This window comes from Pipra filicauda, unplaced genomic scaffold (assembly GCF_003945595.2).
Source record: "Pipra filicauda isolate LSUMZ 115617 unplaced genomic scaffold, ASM394559v2 scaffold542_size332237_pilon, whole genome shotgun sequence".
NCBI lineage: Eukaryota > Metazoa > Chordata > Aves > Passeriformes > Pipridae > Pipra > Pipra filicauda.
Genome location: NW_024104690.1, coordinates 4,708 through 20,259, shown reverse-complemented (window position 1 = coordinate 20,259; position 15,552 = coordinate 4,708). Strand labels below are relative to the sequence as shown.

General features: G+C 37.8%; 1 protein-coding gene across 7 annotated transcripts in view; it reads right to left on the bottom strand.

Moving 5' to 3' along the window:
* CCSER2 (coiled-coil serine rich protein 2) overlaps positions 1–14,021 on the bottom strand; it is a 53,310-nt gene extending 39,289 nt beyond the window's left edge. For 4 of the 7 annotated variants that reach the window (XR_003544273.2, XM_027740104.2, XM_027740109.2 and 1 more), the window contains exons 1-2: positions 12,548–14,021; positions 11,471–11,673 (exon numbers count right to left, since the gene is read on the bottom strand). Coding sequence is in view for 6 of the 7 variants with exons in the window: in XM_027740104.2 (XP_027595905.2) it covers positions 11,471–11,673; positions 12,548–13,985 (1,641 nt within the window). In the remaining variant the exon portion in view is untranslated. The remainder of the gene's footprint in view (positions 1–11,470; positions 11,674–12,547) is intronic. The other 3 variants (XM_027740105.2, XM_027740111.2, XM_027740110.2) reach the window with 1 other exon arrangement.
* Between the last annotated feature and the right edge of the window lie 1,531 nt (positions 14,022–15,552).

Sequence of the window (15,552 nt, the reverse complement as noted above, 5' to 3'; positions counted from 1 at the left end):
CAATGCCAAGTTATGATATTTTGCTTGAAAAGCAATTTGCTTTGAGGTAGTCACAAACTGGTGGTGAATATTAGGAACAGTATTTTTACCTGTTTCCACAATTCATGAGCTCAGACCTCATTTGTTTGTTCTACCTTTAAGAAATAAGCAGTTAAAGGAAAATAACCAATTAGTTTTGTTACTGATTTACTGACTTAGGTGTTGCTTCCAATGATGATGAAAATGTCCACAGCAGAAGATAAGCATGAGTAAAAGGAGAGAATAACAGAAGAATCTGGCCAAAAAACTCAAGAGAAGTGAAGCATTTGAGAGTAGCACAGAAACCAACAAAGCATCATTTCAGGTTCTTGAAGAATGAAAAACAGAAGTAGCTTTTAAAAACAAACTCTAAACAGACCGGGTAGATAAGTCATCTGCAGGGTAGCTAAAGGATAACTGCCAAAGTCAAACACAATTCAAGGCTGACAGAAGAAGGAGACCTTCAGGGTCTTTTTCAATGCTATTTTCAGCATTTGACAACACCCCCGATAGAGACAAAGAGAAAAAAAGAAACAGGAATTCAATACAAGTGTTGAAAAAGGCAATGTTTTATAAGAACTGAACAGAACTGTTAAGTGAAGGCAGAAAACAGAGACAGAAGATATAAACAGAGGAAAGCACATACAGTACTATAGGGCTGAAGAAAAAAACCCACTGTAAACAAAGTCCTTAAAAAAAGAGAAAAACACCCAGAGGAGACAGGACAGAACTCTGTAGGATACCAAAACTAGGATAAGAAGTTATTTTAAATGCTTTACATTACAAGTCACATTAAAGACAGTGAAGCAAAACATCCAAAGAAGTATTTTGTAATTTTGTCCATGCTCTGTAACACTTTTGTTGTCACAGTAACCATCTAACATAAAATGTTTTGGATTCTCAGAACAAAGTTCATGTTCAACTGTTAAATTCAACGGTTTTAAATAAATATTTACTATTCCTGAAAACATTTTTATAGAGGCATTGTATGTTCCACCTAGGTTTACTGTAAATATACAGGAATTAATTATCAGTCGAAGGTATTACCCACTGTATCTTAAGCTGTTATGCTTGCTGCTCTTATAATTTTATTTTTTTTAATTATAAAATCAGATGTCAGACTGTGTAAGGAATCTGAAATTCAAAAGCACGATGAAGGAAGAGAAAGAAGAAAACCAGAAATATTAACTATTCTCTTGAGACTTCACTAATTCATAAACAAGAGCACTTTCAAACATACAGCCCAAGCTCCACCACAAGCAGCATTCCTTGACTGCCATCTAGCCTCCAGTAATGAGCCCACAAGGAAAACTGAACGGGAGACAGCACTTTAACCATCTTTCTGCAGAACTACAGTAAAAATTAAGATTATTTTCTAATTTTTTTTTAAACAGGCAGATGCTTTTAATCAGTGAATTTCCTGTTCACTATTAAACATGATCATAGAAAGCCACGAGCAGTGAGGAACAGCAGAGGCAGAGGAAAAGCAGTCCCTCCTACTCACTGCTTTCAGTCTGTTTGCACAAAAACTAACAATACCAGAAGTTCAGCATTGCTTTTACAGTTTACCCAACCAACAATGGAGGTTTTTTTACACTATAAAGCAGTATGTAATTGCTATAGCTACTCTTAACTGGCAGAGTTAATTGTCAATGATTCTCACTCCACTGACTTGCATTTGGACCAGAAGAGCGAGGTTTGGCTTAGAGGAAAACAGGGAGGCTTCAAATAATTCCCAGCTGAGAAAGGAACAAAACAATAACCTCAAAATTCAGAGGATCTGGGGCACAAGCTGCTACCAGGACCTCAGTTAAGTTTCCTTGTGCAGTAAGCTTTAACTCCACCCTTGAGAGACTTCTGGACTATTCTTACACAGTCGGCTTAATATACTTGTTTCTATTTAAAACCAAAACAATCCTCAAATACCTCCTAACTACCTTGGAGCCATTCTATTTTGACCCATCTCTGAATGAACTGTTAACAACTCAGGAATCATCCTGCTGCAAAAGTGTATTCTCACCACACTTACCCTGATACATTTCTACAGTGTGAGCCAAGGACACAAAAACACCAAAATGCTCTTTACTCAGATCCACCTCACATGGGGGAAAGTGGTGCTTTGCTGACTTTCTAGTTTCAAGAAGGATGACAAATAAGAGTTATAAGGTGATATCAGACTTCAGTTGGTATCAACATGGCCTGAATGCAACGTCAAGTGTTCTTCAAAAAACAAGAAAACCCTGTGTTTAGAACTGGGGGGGTACTAAGACTGAAATTGGGTGTACACACTTCATTCAGAGGGACCAAAGCTGTGTGCATTGCAAAAACAATTCACCCCAACATGTACAAGACAATGCCTCTCCCCTAAATTTTTGATGCCTCACAAGAGAAAATAATACAGAAAGATTCAACAGCAACGTTCCAATAACTTATCAGAACATCATTGGAGATAAAAAGGAAGAATAAAAGGAAACTGTGTGTCAGCCCAGGTGTTTTTAATCAAGTTATCTCTAAAATGTTCAGAAAACCATTTAAATGGGTTAGATATATGTCTCAGTTTGTTTTACATATCTTTTAAAAAAATGCTTTCTTGTTTGTACTAGATAGATAACTTTGAAAAACACTCCAACTTGAAGAATACTGTAATTTGAGCACCTGCTCACTGTTTTGAAGAGTTCCTAGGAGTAAGGAAAACAACATGTGAGACTTCAAAAAAAATCAGCAATACAGTTTGATGAAGTACAGTAGAATAAACCTGAAGTCTTTCTGCCATTGTAAAATTATGCTACTTGGTGGAATAAATAAAAAAATTGGAAAGAATAGCACAAACTCACATTAAAACACAACAGTGGATATGCAGTTACCAACTCGTACAGGAAATGTTCCTTACAAGCTTATGAAGTAAAACCAGTGCTAACTTCTACCAGTTCTTATTCTGATATTTCACATCAGCTGTTGCTTTCTCCCTCTCTCCAGCATACAAATCCAAAAGTGTCATTAACAGCTACCACAAACAAAACACAGGAGTATAAGTGAAGCTGCCTTATTTGGTTTTACCAGTCCAAAGAACATTCAGAACTATGTCAGTTCTGAATCAAGCAGCTCTCCAAGGCCTCCTCAGCCCTAAGGGAAAAAGGTCATTTGCCATAAAAGGTTGTTCACAAACATCTGAAATCTGACATCTCAAACCAACATCACAAGAGGTTTGCACACTATAATTCACTCATACAACCTCCTAATCATGTTTGACAGCAGGGACACCTACAGCACACAAGACACAGACAGAAGAGCCATCTCATTAAGCAGTTTGGTGTCTCACTACCTCCCCTTGCTGTTAAACTCTGAAATTGAAGACCAGAGCAGAGGTGGGAGGGTAGATGGTGGCTGTTTTCACTCTGAAGGCAGTGCCTCTGAAATCATAGTCTCTGTTTTCATGACATTTCCTTTCTCTGCCATGAGCAGAAAAGTGCCTGCCAGCAAACTGAGCTAAAGGGATGGCTCAGGAGCCCTGCTAACACATCTGAAACCAGTTCATACTCTCAGCTCTGTACTGACAAACAATACAGACTGAGTTTTCCGTAGCAGTTGCTGTTTTCTACTAAAAGCTTAACTGTGGACATGTTAATCAAAAGATGCTCTCCCATTAATTCAGTAAGCTCACAAATATTATCTGTTCATAATGAAGACTAAATGCAAAAAGTTGATATTGATTTTTGAGGCTTTGAAGTCAGAAAGGAGCAGTCCAGTGGTCTTCCAAATACAAATTTTTAGGCATGCCAAAGATTCTCAGAAAGCGAGAATATGAAAAAAAAAATGCCACAGATTTCTATACTTGTAATACTGGAAAAATGAAAACAATTACACTGACCTAATGAAAACTATGAGGTCCGAACAATACAATTTAAGTAAGAATCATTTTCGTCAGATTTGGGAACATGGCATTGAGCTGTTGAGACAAAGAGTTGTGGAACTTGGACATGAAGTTATGAGCTTAAACAGAGGTTACCAACAAGAGCAGCTGCTGGTAAGCTGCATGGGAATGAAAAACACCTTTAAGGCTGACACCTGTATTAGATTCCAATCCCAGAATCACTATATATCTGAGCAGGGAGTTTGACCACTTTATAAATTTTGGAAAACTGAGTAAGAGAAAGCATTTTCACGTGGATAACCTAAACAGAAACGGCAGCTTACCAGATTATGTATTTCCAAGGAATCCTTCTGTATCAGAAGTAAAAATTCAGACATGGCGCTTGCCATTTTCTAGAATGCATCAGTAAAAGCTAAAATCTCACTGAAGACTTGCTGTGCTATCTCTTGCCAAGAAAAATATTGGCCTAACCCAAAAGCCAGGCTTTCGGGTAAAGGAGTGTGAAGGACCAGTGAATTATTCAATCTGTCCTACAGGACAGAACCACCTCCACACTGCCCTTCCACATTACTGATGCTGTGTGCTATACAGCTCTATCAGAAAACATGTTCTCCAGTTTGTTGGGCACAGAGGGAAATGCTGAAGGAGGTACAACACAAATGCAAAGTATCTGACACCCTCTGGGTTTGCTCTTAGTCACTGCCTGGCAGGTCCACAGATACTTTGTACACTGCAGTGTCTCCACACCCCATCAGACATTCCTGCCATCGAGACTTTCCCTTACTGCCCATACACACCTCCTGATTTCTGAAGTGCCTTTACCATTGGTTTGCTTGAATGCTTTCTGAGTAACAGGCAGATAAAATTACCTCCCCCTGTACTGGCACTACATTCTCACAGTCGGTCCCATTATCTGACACACTAATGAATCCTGTTATCCATTCACTCACCTACAGGGAGAGATTGCCCAGTTTCCTCCTCTGTGGACCAGTTCTGTTACAACAGTGACCAGATAAACTTAGCAGCAGCAATAAAGACTAAAACCTCTGAGGTCTTACAAACTTGTTAGGCAGCATCTTCAGGTGCCAAAAAGGCAACAGGTACTGCAAAATCCAAATTACCCCAATACAGGTACAAGATTCCCCAAAACTAGAACAAGTATACTTAACTAAATAGTTATACCACAAGAACAATGCCTTATCCTTCCTTTCAACCTCACACCCTCACTAACATGCTGAGCATGTCATCAGTTGTCACTGTACCAAAATCACTATCAAAAAAAAAAAAAATAAACTAACAACAAACAAAATTAGAACTGTGTATTTATTAGTGTCATAATGAATTTTAGTCAAAATGGCACTGACTGAGGTGAAACTATCCTTTGCTTTCAGTCACAGAACAAATTCAGACCCTTCTTAAGGAAGTGCCCAATTGCAGTGTACAAATTACTTTTAGGAAGCATCACGGGAGCACAACTTGCAATTAATTCTCTGCATTAACCTTTTGCCAGCCAAAAACATGTATTCTAAGAAAGGAGGAAATGCAATTAGTTAACACTGTGCATCTCAGCAGACTGTCATTATAAAAAGACATTTTTTGCTGTTCTCAGCTTTGAGAAAGATCTTTATTGCTCCTTGCAAGATGAAAAGCAGAAAAAAGAGTCAAATTTTAACTACCTCATTGATGAAAACTGCTTTTTATGTGTGCTTCTTGTAACTAGTTTGCACCCAAAGGATTCATTTCACAACTGCTCTTTCAGAAAGTTATAGCAAAAAAAGAAAAGTCTGTGTAGAGAAGAGATACATAGTTTCACTACACCCTGTTAATGAATGAAAATGAAGCACAAGATCTTCTGAATACTCTACTGAATGCCCCAATAAATCAGCCACTGCTTCTTCTGAAAAATTTCCTAACAGTGCAACTCATTTTCAGTATACCACTTAGATTGTGTTCAACTCTGTAAACATTACTTCTAATTCAGAAAACAATTGTGCTGAAAATGCTTCTAATGGCTGTTATATAGTGCTGCTAGCACAGAATGGAGACTCAGTGTTTACCCTATTTGCAACTGGAATTGTACCATTTCCAAATTAACTTCAGCACTTCTATCATATTATTACACAGTTCCATGAAAAAAATCACGGGGCAAGGGATATCTTATCTCAGGTGGTAATCTCTAAGGGATCACAACTGATAAAAACCTCCCAAATAATAGTTTAAAAACAGTCCTCATGGATCTGGATAGCTGCTTTATTCCACACTTTTACATTATGTTAAGCTTACTTGCACTTTTATGTTTATTACAGCTGCAATCCAACAGCCCATAATTTTAAAAGCCTGGCTTCTCACAGAACAAGAACTAAGGCTTTGGCACTAACCTCCTGAAGAGAAAGTTCAACTAAAGGAAGGAAGATGGGTAGAAGACAATACCTAGAACACTTCACTCTAAGAAAATAAATGTACTAGAACTACAAATGCTACAAGTCTGAATTCAGGTAATAAATTACTCATTTGAGAAATCAAACCAGCAATTTAAAGCTTACTATAAAGCCATTTTGAGAAGTGAATTATTAAAGAAAATTAAGGTAATTAACACTAAATTACTTGTAAATAACTTAATTACAGAAAGAAATAGTGACTGAACTAAACAATTCTATCTTAGCAATTCATTTTCTCTTTCTCTAGGAAGTAGAGCACATTTCACTGTGAGTACCAGTGCTTCAGGAACCAGAAAGCACTTTGACCCATCTAAAAAGAACTGCCCTTTCCCAAGTTCTAATCACAAAATGGAAAAATATAACAAAACAAAACTTACAAGATTTCAAACATGGCCCAGAAGAAGAGAAAAATGTAACTATTTCATACTCCAGCTAAAAGTCTGGCCACGTGTCAAAACAGATTCATTCCGAGATCCACATTTCATCCCAAGAGCAATTAAATTCTCAGCAAAGCAGTTAAAACCCATCTGTCTCTTCAAGCCAGATTTCAATTATTATTCAGTAATCCTATGTCCTTATAATTACATTGATGCTCACTCTGCATATACGCAAAATACTGGCTTTTTTATTTCAGTAAGAACTCACACAGCACAAAAATTCAGACTTTCCTGGAGCCTACAGTAAAAAGGGGTCAGAGGACTCCATCTCTTTTGTCTTTTTGTAAGACAGGGTCTTAATATGATCTGATAATACAAGGAACACTCGTAAAAGCTTCCCATCTAAACCTATTTGCCCAAATGAAATTGCTTTAAGAGAAAAGAAGAAAAACCAAATCACATCAGAACAACTTGTTCTTTAGAGAATATTAAAGAAAGTACTAGTGAAATATTTTCAGTTTAAATTTTTACTTCCTGCAGACTATTAAGCACTAGAATAGTTTAAAAACAAGCACATACTTCAGAAGAATAACAGCTCTATTATCTATCCTACTCTAAATGTAAATAAGGACTTGCACTTTCCAAAAATATTCAAAGCCTTACACTGAGCAAACACTTATTAAAGCTTATGTTTCTCATGTGTCTACTTAATGCAATGGACAGGAGCAAACACAACAGCTCAAACCTCACTACAACAAGAGAGCATTTCATTCTGGTTAAGCAAAGGAGCCACAAGACTCCAGCCAGGATGCATGTTTTGGGCTACATTGCTCACATGTATGGTAAACTGTATTTCCAGAAACTAAGGAAAACAACAGTCCAGCAAGGTTGATATATTAGACTACAGCCCAAGTCCCCATTCCAAGAAACAGGAAAAAACACGTTTATGTTTCCTGCACTCCAAAGTAAAATGACTTCAATCCTAAGCAGCTATTTCCAAGATCACAGTAGAAATCAGACACAGTCCTGCAGATGTGTAACTACCAGACATTTACTGAGGGACTGCCAGCCCTCTCAGCTGCTGAATAGGCACTGGCAAGCAAAATACTAACAGTCCCCTCCTTCAGTGAAAGAGAACTCATCTATAGGAACTACAGATCTCAATCACTGTTTTCAGTTTGGCTCTGTAAACTGCAAAGTTTTGTTGTTTGCAATCATTACAATCATGAGCAAAATCCAAACTTAGAGACACAGCAAATGTGTAAATCTCCATTAAGGTTGGTTGCTTCGTTGGTTTTTTCCCCTTCCTTTCTGCCATGTAACTCCTTATTTTGTTTCAAGGCTTTTTTGCTTTTAATTATGATGTAAGCTTCACTTCTGACTACCCATTCAGTGGCTGTGAAATGAAGCTCACATTGCTAAGCAGCTTTCTGCCACACAACAGTGAAGCAGCTGGGTGTTACAAGCAGTGGCTGAAACACAGGACAGGAGCAAACAGCACAGCTAAACACGAGTGAGAGTACATACAGACAAATATTGTTTATGTTGCTAATTTACAGAGTCATCAACTGCTCTGCTAATCATCAGTCCTCTCACACAGAACTGAGCAGGAATAGCATCAGTGATTTGGTGCTCAGCAGCAAAGACCAGCTGATGAAAACAGTATAAAGAATACCAACGAAATCAATGCTTAGAAACCTGAAAGGAGTCCAGCAGTTAGAAAGTTAACCAATCCACTTGTTGCCCTCAAAACTGAAAATGGAACAAAAGCAGGGATAGTGGAATAAGTTATTTTCTGTTACATAATTAGAAATAATAAAAATGTTTTCATCCTCACAAAATATCCACACATTTCCCTCCAAGCTGTAAGTCCCCACAGCATCACCTTATGATATTATTTAGATTTGTATAACTTTTAAACCTCTAACACTGGATTGCACGTTTTCTTCATAGCTGTTCACTCAGTGAAGAACAGAAGGACTGCCCTAAAAGAGACCAAATTTATTTTCTTCTTTCCCCACTGTGTCCTTAAAACCAAGATGTACTGGGAAGAGCAAAGTTATCTGCTTTTCTTCCTGCAAAAATGGAGCAATAAGCTTGAGGGGCAAGTAAGCTCCTTCCACTGCCTTCCTATGCTGGTTGTCATTCCAGAAGCCCAGTTAAAACCCCCTGTGCAAGAGCTGCCTTTTTTTCAAAGATAGTCCAAACACTCCGAATCTAAGATCACCCAATAGGAGTTGCACTGCCATCTATGGAAAAGTTTAGGAAAAGCATTTAGCACTTTGTTGATACCAAGGAGGATACAGTTTAAAGGACAAATGATACAACAGCAGGATGGAAATGAAAAAAAAAAAAAAGGCAAATTACACGACCAACTAGTCCCCATCTAGTTCCCTGAATTGCTACTCAGCCTCATTGCTTCTACTCACCCCAGCCTGTGCCACGGAAACTCCAGAACCAACGGTCTGCTCTGGTGATTGCCCTGGAAACACTAAATCCAAGGGGCAGTCCGGCTGGCATTAGCTCCAGCACTCCAAACTCTTAAATCTGACTCTCATCAACTGGATTTTGACACACAGATATGAACTGCTTTTACCTCACCACAGGAGAAACTGCATAATTTGATCACGTATCTCCCAGCAAACACAACGTGAGATGTGTTGACTAATCACAATAATTATTCTTTTTTTTTTTCTAACCTGTCCTTATACTCCTTGCTTGCAGAGAAAAGGAAAAAGATGGAACAAAAGCTTACAGTAACCTATCCAAGAACCTAATTCTTCAGAAATAATGAATAATCACATCAGAAATTCATCTGCATCTTCAGATTACAAACGACAATTGTTTAATCTTTAGGCTAAATAAATTGAATATATCATGATTTCTGCCAAAATCAAAAAGCATAGGAAAAAAAAAAACACCATAAAACACCACTAAAAGGCAACACAACACTTCAGAGTTACATTTTCCCCCCTCAAAATCCAAGCTGACTGAAAATACATGTCTGCCTTGTAAAAATAAAACAAGTATTATTGATGTTTTTCTCAGATAAAAATTCACAGCACAGTAAGCACTGAAATTCTGAAGCACTAACAGGATCAAAATCAAAATGGGTGGAAACAACACATGACTTTCTAGATTCAACATCAAGCCTTACAACTTCTTCCTTTCTCCACCTCCTCAAAACCTACTAAATACATTCTTCCATTTTTAAGCCCTCTCTAAAAAACATTTAATTTCAATAAAGAAAGAAAGAAACCAAAATAGCAAACAAAGGCTTCTAACGTACCTCTGCTCCACATGGCTTACAACAGCTTCTGTCAATCAGAACATTGATCCACTATCAATTCATACACATGCACAAATTAATGCATGGAGGTCACATGTGTCAAAAAACAGACATATAGTCCAAAAGCATGGTAAAAGAAGCATCTTCCACTTGTTTGTTAAATTACACAGTATGTATCAAAATATCTATATTTATAACTTACCAAGGAACAAAGTTTAAAAACTTCTCTCTTTTCCTGACATATGCAGATGTATCTGTGGATAAGGGTGCTTGTTTTTGCAGTGGCCTATATTAAACTTGGTTTTTTCCCTATAAACACCAATAAAGCTACAAAACTGATAGTACAAAAGTCTCAAACTGCTTTTCCAAGTTGGCCACAATTGCCACAAAAAGTTAATAACCATTGCTAAATTCTTTCAAGCCTTACATCCCAACATCATAATTTAAGACTGAGCAAACAATACCACAAGCAGCTAAAAATATATCAGGAATTCGTATGTAGTTATACATAAAAAAGATAATTACATATCTATTTCCAATTTTCAGGAGCAATCTCTGCTGTTCTGCTCTTGGGCTGCAGCAAAGAACCTTACTAAAATTACAAATCAAAGCCTAAGTAGATGCCACAAACTCTGTCCAAGTCTGAAAGGGGTATCTACATTACTAAATTGGCAGTGGTGACACAGTATCTGTAACACACACTGACTATACCAAATAGGTTTTGTTCGATGTTCAGATTGTTAATAATGTTTTATCATGTTAATAAAATCCAAGTTGCTTAATTCAAAAGTCTTAATTCAAAGATAAGGGAATATGAACAGGACAGACAGTATTTTCCTCAGGCCCACCAAAATCCCAAGGTTGGCTCCCCGACCTCAGCTGGAGGATCACAGCACAGCAACTCTCCCTCCATCCCTCAGACTGAATGATGCTTCCTGCAGTTCAGCTTCAAGTTTAGCAACAAGAAAAAGGTTGTGATGCACCTTATGCATCACAGCTGAGATGCACATAGTCCTGCCACAGCCAGGTATCTACCTGAAAGATTCTATGCCTGAACAAACTGAGAAATCAAAAGTCATCTTCAGTTCACAGGGACCCTCTAGGCACGTAGTAAAGAAACAACATATGTAAGAAGTTAGAGAGGCAATAGCTACTTTCTTGCCTTTTCACTCCTATGTTTAGAGATTATTTAACCTATCATTTGCAGAAATTAAATTCTTTTATTTGTGAGCACTACTATGAGATTGCATAAGGAGTGACCTGCTTTGTCCTTACTTTAGAGAAAAAAAAAAAATGTATGTTAACTCCGGTCCAGAAACAGGAGTTTCTAAACAAAAAATTTCAAAAAGCTATCAACTACAGAAAAAAGAGGAAACAATTATCAAATAAAAAAATGCATCGATATTTTAAAAATACACTTAATAAGCAATAAATTTAACCCAATATAATCATTCAAGTTCTGTGTATAAATACATACTATGCTGTTCATCTCCGAAGAGTCGTAACTTCCACATGGATGGACGCTTCCTATAGGTTCCAACCCTTCTTCATCCCACATATATGTGCCATCAGAACTGTCAGATGGAGAAAGCTCAAAAGAGGACCCAGCTCTATAGTTCATCTCTGAAGAAATGACATTCTCGGTAGTATGTTTTGTGCTTTCGCTGTTGTCATCCACTGCTTCAAGAGAACAGGAACAGTTAAGGTTCCAAAAACAATCCAATATTCAAAAAATAAATGTTACGATGTGTATTACTGGGGTGTTAACTTTTCTGAAACTATACTGTAACAGAATATCTGAAAGCATTCTACAGTATTGTTCCCTTATCCCAGAGAGGAAAAATGCTCAAGCTGGTTTGGTAGCTACAACTAAGTATTCTTCCAACCTATATCTTTGCTAACCTTTTATGCTGCCCCAATTCACCCACAGTGAAAGCTACTTTCTAGAATTCTGTATCTCTTTAACATATTAGAAGGTGGGTTCAAAAATATATGCTTTGGATCTAGTCTTTCAATTGCAATATCTTTCAAAACAAGCTTTTATCATGAGCAGCCCATCAAAGACTTGAAAATGTAGCTTTCAAAGGCATATTCTGGTGTCTTCAGCTGATGTTTGAAGAATTAATATCAGGAAAAACAAAAAACCAGCAACATTCCTATTTATAATTTAACTTATTTAATTAGACATCCTACACTTATTTACACCACTTAGAAGCAGTTACAGCTGTTCTCTGCCTACAGAGGTGGAAGGAGGAGGAGTTGGAATTTTCTCAAAATATCACCATCCCAGAAAAATGAATGGCAAAGCAAGGATACAACCATATCACAAATGTGTTTAAAGGAGGTAACCTTCATTCTTATCACAAAGAGCTCTAATGATTGGGAAAGAACTATTATGCAGAAAAGGCATAAGAAAACAAATATGCCAGCAGAGAGCCAAGTTGTATTCTGAAACAATTCACAAGCAATGGGCAATTACATTAAATAACTACTGTCAGAGAATTTTGATTTAGTACCTAAAATTTCAAACAGAACATAAAAAACAAGTATTTACCAGACACATTTATATCAAGCCACTCATCAGCATTACAGCGAGATCCTCCACTTTCCTTGAGGGACGTGAACGGCTCAATGGACGTGATGCTCCCGTGCTCTAATTCCTGCAGGCAGCTCTCCTTCTGCTGTATTTGTATAGTTCTGTTTGCATCTTCTATATCTATGAAGTCATCACTGAAATCTTCACTCAAATCATTCTTCTCAGAGGACGACAAAGAAGATATAGATATTTCATCTCCATCATCACTCATACACATGACTTTTGACCCATGTTTTCCCAGACTTTCATGCAGGCCCTCATCAGATCCTGTTCTTTGAGCACTGCTCTCTATAATACTGTTTTTCTCAACTGCTCTGTTAATATTTGTTGAAATTTCAGAGCTCTCCACGGCATGTGTGTCAGGAGAGGTACTTTTGCTGCCATCCACAGCAGTATTCCCAGCAAAGCGCTGCCTGGTAGGCTTGAGCAGAGAAGGACGACTTAATCTGTATCCAAAGGAAGGTGCTGACCCAGATCCATTTGACAGTGGGGGTTTCTTGGAACAAGGAGCTGCCACACCAGAGTACGGTCTGGTAAACCCATACTTCATCGGTTCATTTCCATTGGGTACATCCAACTGACACGCGTTTCTTGACAGCAAAGTAGACCTCTGAGACGTCCTGGCAGCCAGATTTTGACTATGATAAGGCCTTGTAAGATCCACAGCTTTATTAAAGGAATGTGACCTGGTTAGAGATGCAGTGGGAAGGAAAGAATTCTGAATGGAATGTGAAAAACTTTGTGATCTTACCATTTTTTCACAGGAAAAAGCCTTGCTATTGTCTGTAGATTGTGCTAGGCTTTCTCCTGAACTTGTCCTTGTGGCACTGGAATTAGCTCTAGGTCTCTGCAAACCTACCACTGGCCTATTTCCATAAAATCCATTTAAATTTGATCTTGGAGCATTGAGTCCAGAATATGAGGTCCTTCCTGGCAGGGTACCTTTGGTGAATTTAGCTGAACCAGAGAGTCCAGGTAAAGACTTTGGGTTTAAGTCCTCGGTAGAAGATACAAACATATTGGTTTGCTTTGCTGCTTTCGACGCAACCGAAGCGGGACTGTTCAAACCCACCCTGAGCTCATCGTTGCCCAATGCTCCTTGAGATTGAGGATACTTCTCAGAATCGATTAATTTTTCATTGCAGTTGCGTTTAGAGTTGGCCTCTCTCTCATTTTGATCGTTAAGCTGATATCTGTTAGATTTTTTCCAGTTGAAAGAGAAGGAAGACACATGGCCAGTGCCATTGTGCTTGGCGAAATTTTTGCCCCCATGACTCCCTGCTAAGTTAAGGGCCGTCCCGTTGGGCACAGGTTGTAAGACACTCCCTAAAGTTTTCGTTCCATATTTCGGTAGCCTGGAAACCAAGGATGTTCTGGTTTGATTTTTTTCTTCCATGAGCTATTTGGGTACATTGGTCCTTAAAGGGTGCTTGAATCTAAGAAATAAAAAAAAAAAAAACCAAACAAACATTAAACCTGGAGTACCCACACATGAAACAACATAGTTTTATATACATTTGCATCTGTGTGCTTCCTACATTCCTGTGCCTAACTGTACCCTGGGGATAAAAAGTAACCTGTACACATTTTATGAACTTCAGAGAAATATCTGCCACCAGAACATATTTGGCAGTAATATGTTCTTCAGGTCACAGCTCCCTCCCCCAGCTTTCCTTCTCTACATAAACTGCCTTTTCTTTTCCCTCCTTTTGAAATCTATAAAATAAACTTAAAAAGGGGTTGGCCTGGGTTTTTTGGTTTGTTTTTTTTTTTTTCCATTTACCCATTCTGACCAGCAAACTGCACTTTTCAACTGTGTTACAATTATTAAATTACAAACTTTGATATTTAGTATTTTTTTTAAAAAAGCCACAAATATACATAGCACCAACCCGTGGTCAGCAATGTAAACCTGCAAAAATAAAATTGGACTGAAAGCTAATTTTTTGAGATTATTTTCTGTTTCCCCAATGTCTATGCTATAACATAGGAAATAATTACTTATCATATACTCTCACCACAAAACTTTTTTCCCAGACCTTACTGATATCCCCAAAACAAGATTACCATTCCTAGCCATTTTTTTTCCCCTCTTTGTATGGAAACTGTTTTGGAAATCTACTTATTCATGTACAAGACTTGAAGTACAGGGCAACAGTTGCATAAGGTCAGTGTTAGTGAGTGTATTCTAGAGTTTTACTTCCGTGCAGCAATGCACTGACACAAAATCCCAGCTAACAAAGTGTGAGATAAAAAGACCTTTGTAGAATTCATGCATTCCCTCGTATCTTGAATTTTGCTTCCATCCACCTGATTTGGAATACAGGGACTCGACCACACTCTTTAATTGAAGATTTGTTATATCTCAACTTACAGTCACATCATTTTGGTCTATTTTATATCAAACTTATTTTATAAAACCATTTCTGCTTTACACACATATCTTTGCCTCAAAAACTTTTGCCTTGAGAATTGTGATTCCTTGCTTTGATGTACTTTCTGTTTCTTTCCCACTCATGACCATTTCCAGCCCCATGGTTTGGATAACTAACTATGCCTCCATCACCCTTTCGTACAGCACCAGTCTGCTGGTGTGCCTGGCTAGACAATACAATCTTGTCTAAATGCTATTATTAAAGACTTGTAATTCCGACACCACCACCTTGAGAAGTCTCCAAGTTTCAATGTTGCATCTTAAGACACGTTTTAGCCTTGTGTTAAATTCTGTATTTGCAAGACCAGGTTTCTGGGGTTTTTTTCAGGACAGTTGTAAAAGGATATCTTGTCTTTGCTAGCCTGAATTTTGTTTTTATCAGTTCCACCCATTGGTCTTACAATGGTGTAAAGACAGAATTTCAGTCATTCTTATGTCATTCCCTTAAACCATTACCCATATTTTTCTTTTTCCAGACCTATACACATCTAGCAGACTGCAAAAAAAATGAAAATCTTTAAACCATGGC